General features: G+C 46.2%; 1 protein-coding gene across 3 annotated transcripts in view; it reads left to right on the top strand.

Moving 5' to 3' along the window:
- Positions 1-2,279: 2,279 nt before the first annotated feature.
- ARHGEF6 (Rac/Cdc42 guanine nucleotide exchange factor 6) overlaps positions 2,280-18,575 on the top strand; it is a 36,941-nt gene continuing 20,645 nt past the window's right edge. For 2 of the 3 annotated variants that reach the window (XM_032196163.1, XM_032196162.1), the window contains exons 1-3: positions 14,683-14,739; positions 15,153-15,354; positions 17,995-18,065. In XM_032196163.1, coding sequence (XP_032052054.1) covers positions 15,156-15,354; positions 17,995-18,065 — 270 coding nt within the window. In that variant the 5' untranslated portion in view covers positions 14,683-14,739; positions 15,153-15,155. Of the gene's footprint in view, positions 2,333-9,712; positions 9,798-14,611; positions 14,740-15,152; positions 15,355-17,994; positions 18,066-18,575 lie in introns of those variants that run through there. The other variant, XM_032196164.1, reaches the window with a different exon arrangement.

Raw genomic sequence — 18,575 nt, 5'->3', positions numbered from 1 at the left:
CTTGAAAGCAATAACAAGGTTAGGAACTGGCTTGGAATATTGTCATTGAGAAGTTGTCTCTGGGATAATTTCCTGTTTTATTACTTTAATCCATAATATTCTAGGTAGGCATCATAAACTGATGGGAAAATTGCTTTATTTTCTGTTTGAGCTGGTGAAAGCAGTTGCAAATGGAGACTGCAAATGACTGGGCTCTTCTAAGTTAATGTGGCCGATACTGATGGTTAATATCTCCCAGTTCAGGGTGAAAAACTGAAAACACTTGTTCTTTAGACAGTAGATCTTGAAGAGCTGGTAGGAGGTGCCGTTTTAATAGGACAAGTAAAATTGTTGGAAATTTTCATTCGCAACGTTGGGTGACTTAGTTGTGAACTTTCAGAGTTACCTACGATATTTGTTCTGAGAGATTACATTTCATCCAAAGAACCATTTTGGATTATATGTGTTTCTTACATAAAACAGTTAAAAAATACATTTTTTTTTTGTACATTAAGTGGATAATCAGAATTTATTTTTTAAAAATGTCTTGAAAATAGGCAACTAAAATGGCAATTTTACTAACAAGGCTTACTACAGAAAAAGTTAAGAAATGTTATTTAAAGTTAGTGTGACATTCACCCCCAGTCATCTTTAGTGGGAATTTCAATTTTACCTCTGTAAATATCTCAGTGTATTAAAGACATTTAGTTCTTTGGGCAATAGCCACAAGTTAAGACCAGGATTACAAGATGATAGTGTCTGGCAAAAGGAGAAAGTCAGTAGGTAAGAGGTTTTGTGGAATAAACATATCCACATTAAATACTTCTATTTACAATAGCTGAAGATCTGCTTTCGCTGTCTCTTTAACAGAGCATGCTAGAAAGCATTTTGTAAAAAAAGTTGTTTCTTACCTTAAAGTAACATTACTTCTGATAGTTTAGCTTTGGTGAGCATTGGTGCTGAGCAAAAAGGAGGGAGAAAAATAGTTTCACATTTGAGCTCTGCAACCAGCAAAAGAGGCAGGAAGATGTAATCGCGGATGTGGGTTAGAGCAAGCCTCTGCGCAGAACTGCGCTGGTGGCAGAAGTCTCGGCAATGAATCCAGAAGAGCAAATTGTAACGTGGCTTATTTCACTAGGAGTTCTGAATTCCCCTAAGAAAATAGTAGATGATCCAGAGGAGTTCCTGAAAACTTCTCTGAAAGATGGAACTGTGCTCTGTAGACTCATCAATCGACTTCTTCCGGGATCTGCAGAAAAGGTAATTCTCGTAAGATGTATTTTGCTAGTCTGAAATAACTGCACGGTCATTTTGAGAGAACATTTTCTTTTCTTCATCAATTAGATGAATGATTAACGTTCAAGTTGCTAGTTACACCTGAGAGCAGAGTATGATTTAGCCTTACTTCTTTGGTTTTGTCTCTTGACATCCAGAAAAACAACCCCAGACGGTTGCAGTTGGCTGAGTTAGCGCATGTTCATTCAGTGACAGGAAACACTGGGCCTACCAGAGATGAAAATCGTGGGGTTGAATAGGATATGCAGTTTGTCTACATTTATTTAAATACCATGAATTACAACAGTGTAAATGCACTCTTTCAGAACTGTTACTGTAAAACACTTTGCTAATAAGGAAGTACACTAGAGAACAAGATTAGGAATAAATTAACATTACATCTATGCAATTTTGAGCTGTTCCAAGTCCAGCAAATCCATTGGTACTGAAGTCATTTAAATCATGTGAGTACCTCATATTACAGTTTTACAAGGCATATATTCAATATATTCAGACAGTCCAAAAGTGCTATGTAACTGCAGGAGAAAAAAAAAAGGAAGGACTCCAGTGAGAGATAGGAAATGGCAACACAGAAGAGAAGCTGTTAAATTAAAAAAAAAAAAAAAAAAAAAATCTGCACTATAAAACAGGAGCATTTATTATTAAAAAACAAACAAACAAACTTGCTAGCTCCTTTTGCTTATCTGATGGTTTGGGACTGTGTGTTCTTAAAAGTCATCAATTTCCCCCTGTCATTTCGGGCATTGTCATATGCTGACATTCAAAACAAGATGCCGACCATTTCAATTTATGCATCACTTCCTCCAGTGGCTCTTTCTTCCTGGTTCGACAGCTTGCCTGCCACCCCCATCCGCCCCCTTAAGAAGCTTCCCTAATTCAGTATAAAACACACGTGTCAATATTCATGCAGGCCTTCTGACTAGAGGCTATGCGGAAGGTAATGCAATGATCTCAGTGGATTTTGTTTCTTTAGTATTGTCTGGAGCCTAAAAATGAAGCTGATTGCATCAGTAATATCCAAGAGTTCTTGAAAGGCTGTGCACTTCTTAAAGTGGAGGTAAGTCAGCTTATATCCTTTACATTATTTTGTTGTAATATTGTGCTTGTTTAATAAACCTGAATGGAAGCCAAATGCTAGACGGACAAAACTGGTAGTCATTCCTAGTCTTTTGTATTAATAGCATAAATAGGAGGATCCGTAATTTGATATTCTTGCTGGAGAACTTGAAGTGTATTGATTGTGAGCTTAACAGGTTCCTCCACATCTTTGGGAAGAATCTAAATGGTCAGGTAGAAATACATGTGTCGATAACAGGACTTCTGTCTAAACAGAGCTAAGCAGGGTGAACCTGTGCATGTTTTGTTTTGTTTTGTTTTGTTTATTGGAGGTAAGGGCTTGCAGTTTTTAGCCTTGTTTTACGATAAAGATGAAATACTCTTAATCCTGCAGTGTTTTTCATCCCTTTGCAAATGTTGCATGAGATTCTGCCAAAGCCATAATATTAAATCGATCCTTATGCATATAAACAATCCTAACGAAGACAAAGAGTCTATCAGTGGCTATTCCTGATCCTATATACATGCAGATTCTTATGCCTAAGCATAATTCATATTTGCAAGATCAGAATCTAAATGAATTACTTAAGACTTAAGCTAATGTGCCATTACATTTTTTACTAAATGCATATGGATTTAAAATGTATTTTAAAGACTTTTGTATCACACTGGCATTCCTAAAGTAGAAAAGAAGCCTGTAATTAAGAGCTGTCAATGTCTTGTTTAAAATACCAACATTGTGAAAAAGACAAAATCTGCCAGAAGCAAGGAACAGCATCCTTGAGCATTATGCAAAACATTCACGCACCACAGTGAGGAGAAAGTCCAATTCATGGTAACCCTGTTCCTGCACGTCTCCTTTGAAGGTCTAAGCAAGCAAAGATCCTTTCTTCTCTTCAGACCTTTTCAGCTAACCAGCATGAAAATTTGCTTATTCCAGAACTGTTTCATTAGCCTGTTGTTTCCCAGTAATCCATTTCTAAAGCCTTTTGCAGCAGCATAGTTTAAGAGCAGATATATATAGAATCACCAAAGGCCTGTCACATCAGAAATCAATGTTGACAGTCTTCTAGTACTTGACCATGTGATTTTCTCAAATTTTCAGAGATTATTTTTCTGTTTAAAAACTTATCATAATGGTTGTGATGGAAAATATCACAAAATAGAAATATTAAACATCTAAAAGATAAGACAGGAGTAGTCGTCAACTGTTGTGCTTTATTTAACATCTCATAGTATTTAAACCACTTCTGCAATACTGCAGTCATTTCATGATTTTCAGATATTATGGACTAGCAACACATCTCGCTCCAGGTGATGCTTTGATCTTCCCCATTCCTTTTCTTCGTTATTTTAACTTAAGAAAATTGTTCTAACTTTGTTTGTTTGCTTTTTCTGTTTCTTATTTATAACCCCCTTAATCTTTAAAATATTCTCAGCCTTCAGTAGCTTTGGTAATACTCATGTGGCTGTCTTGGCTGAAAGGAGACCTCGGCAGCCTTGTCTTGGCAGCCTTGTCTTGGCTGAAAGGAGACCTCAAAAACTGAATAAAAGCTCATGCTCAGATCTCTCCAGCTAAAATGTTTTTTTTAAATTATTTGTTTTCAAAAAAAATAATAGCCATATTAGAATGCCAAGTGAAGAGGGGTGCTCAAGGCAGGACAGCTGACATGGTGGACAATTCATGGTACATGTGTTATGTTTCTCTCCAGCTCTTCTCTCCCCACACTACCTGTTTTTTTCTGAGTGCTCTAAAGGGAAAGCCACAGGGAACTTGAAAACCTTCTGCCATTTGTTCCTCCCAAACTGTACTGTTTGGACCCTCTTGGCAATGGCACTCTAAAAGCATGCCTATAGGTGGCTCTCCGTCATGTCTGATACTTAGTTTGCCTTGGGAAGGGCTGCTGCCTTTCAGAGGGATTTTCTGCCCAGCTCATTACTCTGAAAGCATGCCGGGAGCATCAGAACAGGCAGGGAGCCTTCTTGTTCCAGGATCTATCAGCAATGAAGTTGTAGTGATCTGGTGTTAGGTCTGAGGAAAATGAACACAGGACAGAAAATCTGTTCTGCTCCAGTAACTGGGCTAGAGGAAAGGGTAATATCAGGAAAGCTTTTAGTTTAATAATAGGTTTGAGTTCCATGACTGCCATGCTGCTGCTTACACAAACTTCAGATTTGACAAACAAACAAACAAACAAACAAACACTAAAGTTCAAATTCAGTCCTTCTCCAAGTGCCGCAGAACACTTAGTTCTCTTAGGAAGCAGTAGCCTGGCATTAGGGCTGAGCTACTTCTGTCTTGAGACTGACAAGTGCACATTAAGGTCAGAGATTCTGTTCCTGTTGCAGATGTGAGCAAAAGAGGATGTTTGAGGACATGCAGAGCCCAGAACTTCCTCTGGATAAGGACCTGTATGAAAGGCTAGTCCAGGGGAATCTCAAGCATTCATGACATCAGCATCCCCTCCTAGCACCCCATGGCTTTGTCATGCTTTACTACAGCAATCCCTACCTTTATACTATGCCTTAAATTTGTTTCAGTCACCACACGCCTTTGTATAGCTGCCACTTGGAGCTGCATACATCCCTCACGATGCGTTGCTAGTGTGCTAGGAAGGCATGGGTTAGTGCAGAAGGTAGGTTTTCCGACAGAATATGGTTGAAACTCAAGTCCCACCTTCCACTGAGTAGATGCTGCTTGGCTCTCTCTTGTGGTGGGGGCATGCGGAGAGGTTACTCCCGCAGAGCTACATACGTGCACTTTCCTCCCACCCTTCTTTGTTGTCCTGGTAACTCAGTCTCAGGAAATGGGAGACAGATAGAGCAAGGCAAACAGCACCAAACAGCCAGACATAGGCTTGGACCCAGTGGAAGGGAGGGAAAAGGACACTGTGACCTTTCTGCTTCGAGTGGCTCTGTAAAGTTGCAGCAGCTCCACAGGCTGGTAGGGTGAGCTGGAATAGTGCATCCCGTTGCAGCGTGTAAGTACCCGACCTCTTCCTTTGCTTCAGCCCAGGACTGAAGCCTGCAAAGATTTGCTGCTTCAGACGTGTTAGTCCTAAAACAAAGGAGGCAAGCAGAGGAGTCAACACCTACTTCTAATCAGACAAGTGCTGTAATAAGGTGAAACAATGAGACTGCATCTAAAAATTTCCTGCTGCTCTTCAATGCCAGAATTTGCCTATCAGGAATGCCTATCAGCCCAGCTCTGCTGCGACAGAGGATGTGGGTGCTTACTTGGAGCTTAACTGTCCTTAGGGGATTCTGTGGTGGACTGAGGAGCAGTGCAGATAACCTCACTGCATTTTGTTTACACTGGCTTCAGCTCCGAGCTGTGTAAATGACCCAAGACCTGGTCCAGTGAGGGTACTGCTAAGGAAGTGGCAGCTGGATGCTGGTGGGTCAAGGGGGAGACTGGAAGGCAACGGGGTCTGTCCCAAGGGCCAAAGAGAGTCTAGTGTCAGAGGGATCAAAGAGAAGGATCACAAGGAAAGAGAAAAATGATGAAGCAGATAAAAAGCCCTAGCTTGTTCTAAAGTCAAAAAATGGGAACAATGAGTTGCTTTTGCTGTTGATACCTCTGCAAATATAACAACTAAACAGCTTCACTTACTGCTGAAGAAGCACGAGATCATAACTCCCATTCAGCAGCAGCATTTTATTGCTAGTATGACCACAAAACTTCTGGCAAGGGGATGGAATTTGTCAACTAAGACTGGTTTCTGAAGATAAATCAATATCTGGATTAAATCAGACTGTCCAGAATGACCGTGAAGCGTGCAGCGTGTCATTGGCATTGTGGGTGGAAATGAAGCTCTTTCTGAAGTTGGAGGTGCTTGCAAGTTTCATCAAAGTCTTTGTAGGCTTTGACATTGGGAAGGCAGCTGAAAAATCATCACCTCTTGGCTCCCCATCCGTGTGCTTCCTAAACCTGCTCTGCTTTGTCTTTGCTCCTGCTTTCCTAGCTGGGCGATGTCAAAAGCGAGAGCCCCTGCCCAGCACCGACCAGTGCAAGCACTGGGGAATGGATATGGCCAAGACAGTGCCCCAGCACCTGGAGACCTCCAGCCCAGAGGTGTAGGGGGTGTGTGTGAAACCCCTGCATCCCCCATGGGGTAGGGGCCTGGCTGGGCTCCGCAGGGGCTGCCAGTGCCTTCATCTCCTTTCCCTGCTGCAGCCCGCTGCTGTGCGGAGGTGTCGGGGGAATTTCAGGCTCCCCGCAGGAGCGCGTTCCCGAGCAGATGGGCACACGCAGCGCAGGCTGTGCGAGGACACGGCGTTTGGGAGGATGTCACTGCCTCCGCCGAGCTGCGGCTCGAGCACAGCCCTGCTGCAGTGTGTCTCCGCGTTGCAAGAGCGCTGCAAATACCCAAATACCATTTACCACGGCTTGCGTTTTCCCTTCTATCCTTTCCCCTTCGTTTCCTTTCCCCTTCGTTTTTCCTGTCGCTTTTTTCTCTATATTTTTTTCTTTTTTTTTTTTCTTTTTTTAAAATTTTTTATTTTCCTCCTTTCTTTTCCCTCGCCTCCCCTTCCCCCCCTTTCCTCCTTTCCCCTTCCCCACCACCACCACCTTCTCCCTCCCGCTGCCTCCCGCAGGGAGCCGCGGCGGGGCGGAGCGGGGCGGCGGCGCCGCCTTCCCCTTCCCTTTCCCCTTCCCCTTCCTTCCCCTTCTCCTCGCCGCGATCCGGCTCCGGGTCAGAGCCGCAGCGGCCGGCCCCGGCCCGCAGCACCGCCCGCCGCCGCCGCCGCCATGCCCCGGGGCTGCCCGCCCGCCCCCCGCCCGCCGTGAGTCCCCTCCGTGTCCCCTCGGTGTCTCCCCGCGGCTCCTCAGCTCGGGCTCGAAACGCAGCCCCAACTTTTTTGCTGCACCTCCCGGGGTTTCGGGTGCCGGGTGGCTTGCCGAGTTGGGTTTATGTAGGGATTTGGGTTTTTTTTTTTTTTTTTTTTTTTTTTTTTTGGAGGGTCGGGGAGGTGTCCGCGGGAAGGGTTCCTCCGGTGGCTGTCCCCTCCTCGCCAGCGAGGGCTGGCAGCAGCAGTGCGGTCTGTCCGTCTGTCTGTCCGTCTGTCTGTCTGTCTGTCTGTCTGTCCGCGGTGTGGAGCTTGCGGAGCAGCCGGAGCGATTCGCTGCCCGAGATGCTGGAAGTAGGAGAAGCGTTTTAACCCAGATTCCCTAAAGGCAGCTGGAGATTTGATTTAAGTGGGGTTTTGCTTCCGTCCCCCAGCTCTTCCATGAGCTAATAGCAGAAGGTCTCTCCCTCCCTCTCTGTTTTTCGTCCAGCCTTGCAGCTTGTCTTGTAATTAGGAATGGCATTATGGATGGATTGCACTGGAATAAGCAACTTTTAGCTCATAAACGAGGACTTTTCTATAAGATCAGTTTATTCTGGTACAAGTAGAAGAGTGAATTTAAATTATGCTGGCTCAACTGGAAGAGTTTTTCCCATTGTTTCACAATAGCTGTTCCAGACAAATTCTCCATCCAGAAAAGTCCTAAAAGTTTGCTTGCTTTCATGCTAGGATTCATTTGCGTATCCATCACCACCATTTTCCTCTGGACTTTTGTCGGTCTGATGACTCTGAGCTTGCAGCATTATTCCGTGCATTAAAGGGCTGGGGAAGTATTTCTCCACCTTGGTCCTTTAAGAAAAAGCCAGCATTCATTCAAGGCAGGACTTGTTTTTCTGGACTTACTGAAGTGGAAGAAAAAAAGGCCTGACTGAGAAAATGACACACCAGAGGGATGCACGCAAACACTGCAGCCTCGCTGTTTACTTTCCGCTGCTGCTTGGCAGGCGGGTGAGGACGTGTTGCTGTAACGTTGCATCCGTTAGTGGCTGCCAACGGGGTCAGCGTGCGCTGGGGCTCTCCGTTACCGTCTCCCTTTCCACGGAGGCTCTAACGTTGCTGCTCGGGGCTGGAGGCGATGCTCAGATAGCATCGGTTGCCACTGCGAGGCAGGAAAATAGTTCTCGCTCCATTTGGCACGGGGGACAGGGTCCGCGTGGTCTGCAGGAGCAAAACCGAGTGAGAGCGGGCAATAGATGAGCTCCAGATCAGCCCGAGGTAGGTGGGGATGTCCCAGAGCTGCTGATTTTAATGCTTGTAATGTTCGGGTGTGAGCCGCAGCAGTGTTTCCCCTCTGAGCACAGATTAAATTGCTTTCTCTCGGGTAAAGCCTCTCTCTCGGTATCGAGTGTCCGAGTCAGGTTTTAAAAATATAATCGACAAAGAGTGGCCTTGTACTGCCCGTGTTGGACTTTTGCTGCACAGATGTGTAGGGGAAAGAGACGCCGCGAGCATCTAGGGCTGCAGAAAAGGCCAGTCCCATTCCTCGTTGAAATATGCCAAGCGTACCCAAGGAGCTGTATGTGGCAAGCAAGAGAGGGCCATTTTAGAGGGCAGTACTACCCTAAAGATAATTAATGCTCTTGTACTTATTTAGCAAGTTAAACTCCTCAGTACATTGGAAGTATTTGTGCGTAGATGGTGTCTGACAGGACAGCTTTAAAATCACCTTTTGTACTTGTTGGATTTGCAGATCTGTAGCCTCTGTCTGCAAGACAACGTATTCATGGATTAGCAGGTGGTGTCTTGGTGGTACCACGACCAGGGGCTTTTTGTATCGCTTATTTCCCCTTCATTAATGAAAGGGTTTGTACAGTCTGTCTGAACTCCAGGGCTTTTCTCCCGTATTAGTGGGGATTGCAGTGCTTTGGAAACTCAGGTTGCCCCTCTTCGTGGTGGGGGTGATTTGTAGAGGGCTGGGTTTACAAGATCAGGTTTACCAGGCACAGAAAATAAGCCGTTGCTATCCGTGTATTTCTGCCTTGCCATTGAGACTCAGCAGCACAAAATTCTTTAGAGTGGGATTTTTGCACATAAAATAACCTTTTCTTGCTTCCTGTGAAAAATTGTAAATGTATTATACGTGCCATATTGCAACAGCAGAAAATTCTGTGTTTGTTTCTTCTGCTGTGGAAAGTGTGTGTGTGTGTGTATGTACAGCCTCAATCTCTTTAGCTTTAGATAACAAAAATAGCAACAAAATCTTTCCTTCCCTCAAGGCAAGCAGTAACCTTCTCAGCGATTTTCAAAGGAGTCCCTTCTCTGCAGGCGGCACCACTTGCTTCCCTCTGTGTCTGCAGCACTGCACTCCATATGCCGATGGGTGCCCCTGCCCTTCCCGCCCCCCATGCCACCGGCACCCCAGCAATGCCCTAGCCCCGAAGGAAATTGGACTATCAGCCCAAGTAAAGCCCCTAGCCCTACAGAGACATTTGGGCTACTTCATCATCTCTGGTGCCGTGCAGCAACATGGGCTGCTCAGACGCGAGAGTGAGATGTTTTGTGCTAAACTGACAAAGTTCTTTTTTTGCAGCTATTTGATCCACATGATTTGTACACCGGAGAACAGTTCTCCAAGGTCCTGAGTACATTAACAGCTGTAAATAAAGCTACCGAAGGTAAGAAGAAGTTTTGTTTTTTTTCTGTTGTATTTTCAAATGCTATTTCATATGCATGCTGGGGTGGGTTTTTTGGGAATTCATTGTTTATGATGATTTCTGGAGGCTTGTCAAATTGTGCTGTCAGCCTTGTGTGCCTGCTACTGAACGCTAGGATCAATACTTCATGTTTCTACCAACTCCAGGTTTAAATGTGGTGCTTCAGAGTTGCTATATGCGCTTTGCAGAACAAGATTATCTCTTTGCTCTAAGGAACCTCTGTTCATTTTTGACAGCATTAAGGGACCTCAAAGTAGGTCATTGTAAAGGAGCCTCGACGTAAATTAGCATGTACCTCTCAAAATGCAAATGTCAGATTTCAAGTAGCATGTTTTAGAGCCGAGCAGAAAAGCAGATCCATCTGTGTAGTATCTTTACTGAATGTCAAAACAAACAACGTTGCCAGATGCTCAGTCAATTGTATTGATGTTCCTCCTCAGGGCTCTGTGGAGTAGGATCCCATAATTGGGAACCAAACGCTGACAATTGCAGCTGATGACTTTTCCTGTCGCACTCGGTGCAGGAGCAGGCTGCTGAAGCAAAGCAAATCATCTTCTCTTTTTACCGTCCCCAGTATTTGGCTGTTCTCTACGGGCTGCTATATGCCAATGTATTCAGTCACTCGGGCTTTGAAAGCAGAGGTTTGATGGGAGGTACAAAAAGGTTTTCTGTATCTTCACAGACGGTTCCCTGCTTTCGTACTGACAGAGGAAAGGGTTCCAGTGTGGTGTTCAAGGGAGGGATACAAGGACCAGGGTCTCCTTACTGAGGGGCTGAGGAACACGTCTGCACTGAGCTGGAGAGGTGTTTCAGGGTGGAGAACACTTATCACCCCATCATACAAAATGGATTTGCACAGAGAGTCCTGCACACCCTCCAAAATCCAACACCAGCATGCGAGTTCAATTTCCCTGTGGGAATTACATTTTAGATGATTAAAATTAGAAAAATTCAAAACCCAAAACGCCATTTTCCTTTCATGGGAAGGTTTTTCTGTTGATTTGCTGTGTTTTGTCTAAATTTAGTTTGTTTTGGTTTTGAGTTGTTTCACTTTTTCCATTTAATTTTTGCTTTGTGATTCTTGTCTGCTAGTAGAGTGCTGCAGAGCTGCTTGGGTGCTCAGTTAAACAACCTCATTGCTGGGACTCTTCTTTCTATTTCCCTATTCTGTTCTGATGCAAGGTTTTATAAAATCCTTTTTATATTTATATGTAGTATATACTGTGCTTATATAAACTATTACATAAACTCTAATGTATATATTATGTAAACATCAAGGGGTATATGATACATATACATACACACACACACAGAGAGAAGTAAGCTGAGCATGTGTGTGCAGTGCTGCTCCAAAGAGCCACAGGTTGCCAGACTGGCCCTCTGCAGCCAGCCCTCAGCCCTGCCGCCAGCCTGTTCCCCAGCTGCCCGTGATGGGAAGGCAGCCTCAGCACATCTTGCAGCCTCTCACTGGCCCATTAAATGGCAGCACCCAGTGACCCCATTTGGAAAATTCCCGCGGTTCAATATGATGCGGATATGAAATGCAGATCACCTAGACAAGGAGTAGCCTTTGCAAACGCTGTAATTGTGATAGACATTAGCTTCATTATTCTGAGAGCACAGAGTCAGAGGCTTTCCTGCCTCTCCTGGCATGTTGCTGGAGCACAGGGAGCATGCCTGGGTGACGATGGGACAGCAAGGCTGCCGTGCTGTCATTGCAGCAGTCCCCGGATTAACAGCCCCAAATTGTTTTTTGCAATCACAGGGGGAAGCTCAGGACACGGCTTTGCAGTGGAATAGTTTCTATCACGTGTTCCCCAAGGGGCTCTGGGGGAGCTGGGATCCTCTTGGTTTCATGGCAAACATCTGTTTGAGCATATGCTTTCTCTGTTTAAATGTTAAAAAGCGCAATGCCTGTGATATAATTAGCTGCTCAGGCAGAGAGCACCCTTGGGAAAAGTACAGGGTAAAATAAATACATGTCTAAAACGTTTGCTTTTTGGTGGCTTGGCCAAGTTCCTGAGAAACAGGAGCCTGCATCCTACAAGCCGCCACTGCGGATGGCCCGGTTTGTCCGTCCGCCAGGGCTGAAAGGGGTGGCAGGACCAGCCTGCTGCCGGCTCCTGCAGCTTCTGCTGTCACAAGGGCTCCGGCAGAGCTGCACATACAGCCCTTCCCTGCAGAGCACCCGACACCCATGTAGGAGACGGCGAGAGGGAGATGACAGCTAGGGAAGCGGTGCGAGAACGTGTTTCTGAGCATCCACTTGAAGTCCAAATCCTCACGTCTTCATGGGTCTTGCTATGCAAATAACCAGGGGCATGGTGAAGTGTTAAACTCAGTATTCGGCAGCTGTCCATCAGATAACAGCAACACAGAGCTTGATGCTTTTATCTGAAGGAGAGGGCAGGGGAGGAAAACCAGCTGTGATGGATCAGGCTAGGCTCTTCTGCCCAAAATAGTGTAGGAATGTGAGCAGAAAACCCAGCTATTTTAACCATAGTTTAAGCAACATATGGCAGCAGTGTTCCATGCTGGACCAGGCATAAAATAGGACGCTGTCATGATGCAATATAAATGATACACTTCTCTGCCAAACTGTCAAAGTCAGTTTTACATTTGTTTCTAGGTTGCTGCAGATATTTATAAAAGCTTTGGAAGATAGGGAGGGGCAGAGAGAAGCATAAAATCTGCAGCAACCAAGTCATTTCCGTGGGACTGTGGCTGATTGCTTGAATAAGCAGAGAAGTCTAGACTCGCGGTCTACGCCCTCCCTTTTTAGAAGGAATCAAGGGAAGAACATCTCAAACTGGCAGCTGGCCACCCCTCCTGGTCTGTGTGTTGCTGGGAGCAGCTGAAACCACTCCTGCTCAAATATCAGGGTGCTTCAGAGAAAAAAAAAACTGTGTTTGCAAAGCGCCTTTTCCATACCAAGAGGTTTTGCTATTGCTGCTGCAGTCTGGGGAGCTGGGAATTCACTGTGTGGTCATCAGGCAATTGTGTAATGAGCAGGGCGAGAGAGAAAACTGACTCACTGATGGCACACTTGATTTAGCATGAACGTTTTCCATCATTGGAGCAGGGATTGGACAGCCCGGTGCATGTTTAAGGTATGGCTGTTGACCTGTAAGGCAGCAGCGCCTGGAAGTCGTAGTCAGGGACCTGGTCCCGTTGTGCAAGGCATTGTAGAGAAAGACAAAGCAGAAGGCAGTCCCCTCTCCAAAGAGCTTGCAGTTTGTGTTGCTCCAGGTCTGATCTAAGGACGAGGTGTTTTTCTATTGAAACAAAAATCCTCTTGGGAGAATAAAAGCCCAGCTGAGTTCCAGTAACTCCCACCAAGCTTCCCCTTTGGAATGATTTTTCCATATTGACATTCAGATGGGAGGACAACAGGGAAACAGCAGTCTTAACTTTGTGTTTTCTGAGTCCTGCACACACTTGGTCACTTGATCACCTTCTCCTGTTGCAGTACTTTCAATGAATACCTCCAAATGTTATCCAGAGGACCTGCACACCAAGCAAAGTGACACCTGCAGACAGCAGTCTGCTCTTCTCAGGGCTTTTGTGATTTGCGGGCATGCAAGCTCCACAGTACAGCTGCAGAATAACTTCTCTGGAATACAGACATTTTCTTAGATCTAAAAAGAAGCTAGAAGGGAAATCTCAAAGTACTCCACACAATTTCCTGAACTGATAATATCTGCTGTTGCTTCATTTTTGCATGCTGGCACATAGAGAGGGGGTGATCTGATTGTTTTCCCACAGTGTGGCATGAGGCACAGTAGCAGAGGACTACTGGAAACTGCAGTGCCTTGAAACTCCTCTTTCTACAGCTGTGCAGCATCTTAGCAGGATTAGGGCTGGGTGCTGCGAGGTCCTGCAGAGGCTGGTGCTTCCCTTCAAGGTGATTCTCTCTCAGCACGGGGCAGTTGCAACCACAAAACTTTTTACCCTCTGGCAGGTTTCTCGGTGTCAATATAAAAGCAAATTGCTCATTGTGAAACATAGATCTGTGTCAGAGCAGCATTATTTCCATCATCGGGCATGTGGTGTCAGGATCAGGCCCAGAGACCAGTATGCAAAGCAACGAGTGAAGAAAGCAGCTCCAAGAGCTGCTGGGATGGTTTCTGTGCACTGTCAGTCACCTGGGGGTGAAGCTCCTGTCCTTCCTCAGAGGAACCCGAATCCCTCTCTCATGTGGCTTGTGGCACCAGTCCATGAACAGTAATCAAAATTGTGCACAGGCTCTCTCAGCTGTGTACTGAACCCAGAAGGATTTATCTAGAGAAGGATGTGCTGAACAGCTGTTAGCATTCTTCCCCACTCTGCGGAGAAGCCCACGCTGCAGCTGCAGAGGTGACCTAAGAGCTCTCACTTGCGAGCTAACCTTTGAAACACCTTCAGTGGTGCTTACTTGGATCCCAGAGACATTCCCAGCTGGGCAGCACCGGGCTAAGCATTAGTCTGTTTTTCAGCTGTTTTAAGGGCGATTTCAAACAAATAGTGCAATTGGATATGTGGCCACAGGGCTGGCGTAATGTAGGAGTGCCTTGGGATGTAATTCAGCTTCTTCCCTCATGGAAGAGTTAACCCAGCCCAGCTAAACCATCCTGACTGTTGACTGGGAGTCGCTTCGGTATTGTGCTCTGATAGATGCTTCTCCAGCTGTTGTCCCATGTTCTTGTTTCCCTTGTGGGCGTTGTTCTTTGCTTGGTGTGATGCAGAGGGATTGGGGAGTGCTGGGTTAAACTCAGATGTTGTTTTTGCTTTACCAGATCAGCCGTCAAAAGGGCCATGTTCGCATCTGTCGTCTCTTAGCTCTGCGGCTGGAGGTGCCCACGCTGACTCCAACAGCACAGCTTCACAGTCAGCAAGGGTGTTAAGGAGGCAGTCCAAGCCTGTGGTATCCTTTATTTAAAATTTTATTAAGGGTTTAATGGCTGTGGGGGCAGAGGGACGTGATCACTACCCCTGGGTTCTGCATGCCAGCGTGGCTTGTTCTGCACTGATCTCCATCGCAGCTTTGCTGCCTTGGCTGGAGAGAGTCTGGTGGCTTCTCAGACTGTGGTGCTGCTCTCTGGGAAATGAAGAGGGCGATGCTTATCTGCTTCCCAATGCACCGTGAGACTGAGTTAATTCTTGGGAGGGACCTCGTGATCCTCTGGCGGGACTGCTTACACAAGAGCAAGATGTTAGTGCTGTTTTGAAGTGCAATACTGAAAAAAACAGCTGTAACAACAAAGAACAATGGCTTGTCCTACTGGCTTCTGCTTTTTTGGACTATCCACTAATGTTTTTCCATGTTTCTTTCCTTAGGAGATGACCGAGAATGGCAGTCATCAGCTGGTGGTAAAGGCCAGGTTCAATTTTAAGCAGACCAATGAGGACGAACTCTCCGTTAACAAAGGAGACATTATTTATGTCACCCGGGTTGAAGAAGGGGGCTGGTGGGAAGGGACCTTGAATGGAAAAACAGGCTGGTTCCCAAGCAACTACGTCAGAGAAATCAAATCCACCGGTAAGCAAATTGCTTTCAAGGGCTGATTGAATGACAGTGGTATAATGCAGTGTAGATCCTTATGCCTTTGGGAAATTGCTGCTATTTATTAAGGACCGTTAGTGTGCTTAAAGCAGCAGTGCTAATGGAAGTATGAATGGCGCCAGGAGGGGAAAGCCCAGTCTTTCGCATGACTTGTTTGAGAGCTGCTTTGCCCTCTTCCCCAGTGTGCTTTGCCGAGCCCCAGCAGCACAGCGGCACATCGCTGCAGACGAGGCTGGAGATTGCTCCGTGGGTCTGCTTGCCTCCCGCTGTTCTGGGGAGCTGTCAGGTCGCTCCAGTGTCGAAACACAGAATTAGCTTTTTGTTAGAGTCCTAGGTCAGGCAATGCATCTGCCTTTGATCCTGCCATTTCTGGCAGTGGTGGAATGGATGCTCCCAGTCTGAGTGAGGAAAGCAACAAAAACTCTATGGCCTTAGGGAAAGACCCCTGTTTTTGTGCATAGCAATGGCTGATTTCACATAGTACATTTTCCCCCAGATGCATTTTCTGCTGTGAAGCTGCAGGCAGTGTTGAGAAAAGAGTGAGGGAACAATCCATCTGATGACATTTGCCTTTATTGAGCATTGTCTCAAGTGTCCTTAACATCTTCTGCGATGTGATTTTAACCAGGTGTGGGGTGACGATGACATGAAGCATGCCCCTGGCGAACTGCCCTTAGTCTTACATAGCCATTCAAGCAGTTCACCCTATCGTGCTTCTGAGGATGCGTGACAGTAAACTTGTTTTTTCTTAACGTGCCATGAAGACTTACAATAGATGCAGACCTGTTGTGTGCTCAGTGTTGTGGGTCAGAATCAGCCCTGGCATCAAACACCGTGAGACATAAAGAGTGGGCTGCAAAACGTGCAACCCCCATTAGACATCGTTACTCCCACACTAGCAATCAAAAAAGAAGAGGAAGGAAGAACAAAAGTAATGAGTAAGTGTTCAGAATTAGGCCAGTTTTTATTTAATTCTAAATGAAATGATCTTTGTTAGGATATCTCATCTCCCACTATTTCCCTCGGGGAAAATGATGTCTGAGCTGGAGCAGGACGTTGCAGCAGAGATCGAAGCCTTGTCTGGCACAACCCAGGAATCACTAATTAAGTCAGTGAGTGGAGAAGAGCACCATTTTATAAAAGGAGAGCAAAATTCAGTCCCACGGGATAAGGCAGATGGGAGCTGCATGAAGTAGCAGTACCTCACTGAAGCCAAGGATGAATCCCCCATTGATCCCGATGTAGGAGCCCATCAGATTTTTTTTATGTGCCAAGCTTTCCCCCCCTGGTCTTCCCACTTCACGTGGGAGCAGGGCTTGTTCCCGTGGTGCAGGCACAAAGCCGAGGAGCAGTCTCCTCTTGCTGGAGGGCACATGGCTGTATTTCAGCAACGGATGCAGGGAGCATCAGCTAACCCACCATGACTGCTGCTCGGGGGACAGCCCTTGCTGCAAGCCAGCGGGAGCTGCTCTCCTCGCCTCCGAAGCGCGAGACTTGTCACTCTAAATAGAGTCACTCGTTTTTCAGCAGCGTCTGTAGTTCCACCGTGTCCTAAGCGTGCCCTTTGGGTTGAAAAAAAGAGGCTCCTCCAAGCCTTTAAACGAGACACAGAGCTCCTGGCTGGAAGTGACAGGAAGCTTTACAAGGGCAATAATTAGACAATACGTCAAGCTGCAGTTCCCAGCAGCTAAATTTATCAATTTCAGCTTCTTCCCTGCTGTCAGCATGAAAGTAATTGCCTTCCCTGAGTGCATACAGGGAGAAAGGCCGGCCTGGCCGCCCTGCACATCGCAGCCCTCCGAGGGGCTGAGGACTGGCTGGCTCTGCAGCTGCGACCGTGGGTCTCTCACCTGTGTCCTGAGACCGAACCCAGCCTGCAATGGGAACATCTCCCAGCAGATGTGGGAGTTTCCCAGCTGCATGTCCTGGCAGCAATGCAGCAGAGGTCCTGCTTCCTCTGCTGTGAGCACACCCTGCTTGGTGGTGGGTCTGCTGGCTGGGGACGCGCTCTGCGAGGGAAGGACTGGTGTGGGGGTGTGTTCGTGCCTATGCGCACGTGTGGCGTCCGCAGCGATTCAGCAAATGCGTAAGAAAAGGATGACAAGAATTGACTGCCAGGTTTGTGTGAGCTTTTTGTCTTCAAATCTGCCTTCATTCACACATGGATTTTGCATCACAGCTGACTGCAGGGATGGGTCAGGGTTAATTTACTGATTGGTGTTGGCGTCGGTTTGCAAATTGCCTGGAACTAAACACTATATCCAGCATTTTTGGTAGACAGCCGTTTTTAAAACCCAAATTTTGTGGGCCAGGTGAAGGTGCACTGTAGCTCCAAACCGTGAAAGACACGGGGCTGCTGCCAGGGATTTGGGAGCAAACCCGTGAGTTGCTGCCAGGTGCTGTGCACTGCCACGGCTGCGGCTCGCTTGGCTGCAGCCGGTGACTGCACGTTGTCAATTCACTCATGAATTTTCTGAAGCAGAAAAACCAACCCTGCAACTGAAGTCGTGTGTTTACAGGGGTGATGTTATGGTTGCTGGACATGATGCAGCAGTGACTCTTCCTGCTAGAATGAGAGCTGTGCACTATAATTTATTGATGTGTTTTTTTGTACAGATAAACCACTCTCTCCCAAAGCATTAAAAGGACTTGAAAGCACTCAGCTGACAAAGAATTATTACCCTGTGGTAAGTTTTAAAGTGCTGATCATACATTTTAATAAGTAGCACATTATTAATCTTCTGAACTGTCTCCTTACCTTAGAAAGCATTGAAACCATTTGTAACAATTGGTGACGAGACTCTGTATTTAAAATGCAGTTGTTGCCATTTCCTTGATTCAGGGCTATCAAGACAATAAACCGCAAGTGGAAGTCACTGTAAAATGTCACGAGGAGAGGCTGAAAGTAGGCAACTAAGATAGCATAGCAGAGGTGGTAGTTTGAGATCAGTGTTGGAGAATAAGGCACGATATCTCAGTCCCAGTCCTTTCCTGTCTGTTACTATCTCCCATTGATAAAGATAGGGAGATAATATCATGGTGCAAGGCGAGCCAGATTAGGGCTGTGACCCACGATCTCTTGTTTTGGGTTTGGCTGGAGGTGTTACACCTGAGCTGTCTGCCCTCTGCCTCCGCCAGAAGCTGCAGCCCCCGAGAAGGGGCAGTGGTCACAGCTCCCAGCCTGGCTTGTTGGCCTG

Source organism: Aythya fuligula, chromosome 13 (genome assembly GCF_009819795.1).
Source record: "Aythya fuligula isolate bAytFul2 chromosome 13, bAytFul2.pri, whole genome shotgun sequence".
NCBI lineage: Eukaryota > Metazoa > Chordata > Aves > Anseriformes > Anatidae > Aythya > Aythya fuligula.
This window is presented reverse-complemented; position numbering and strand designations above follow the sequence as displayed.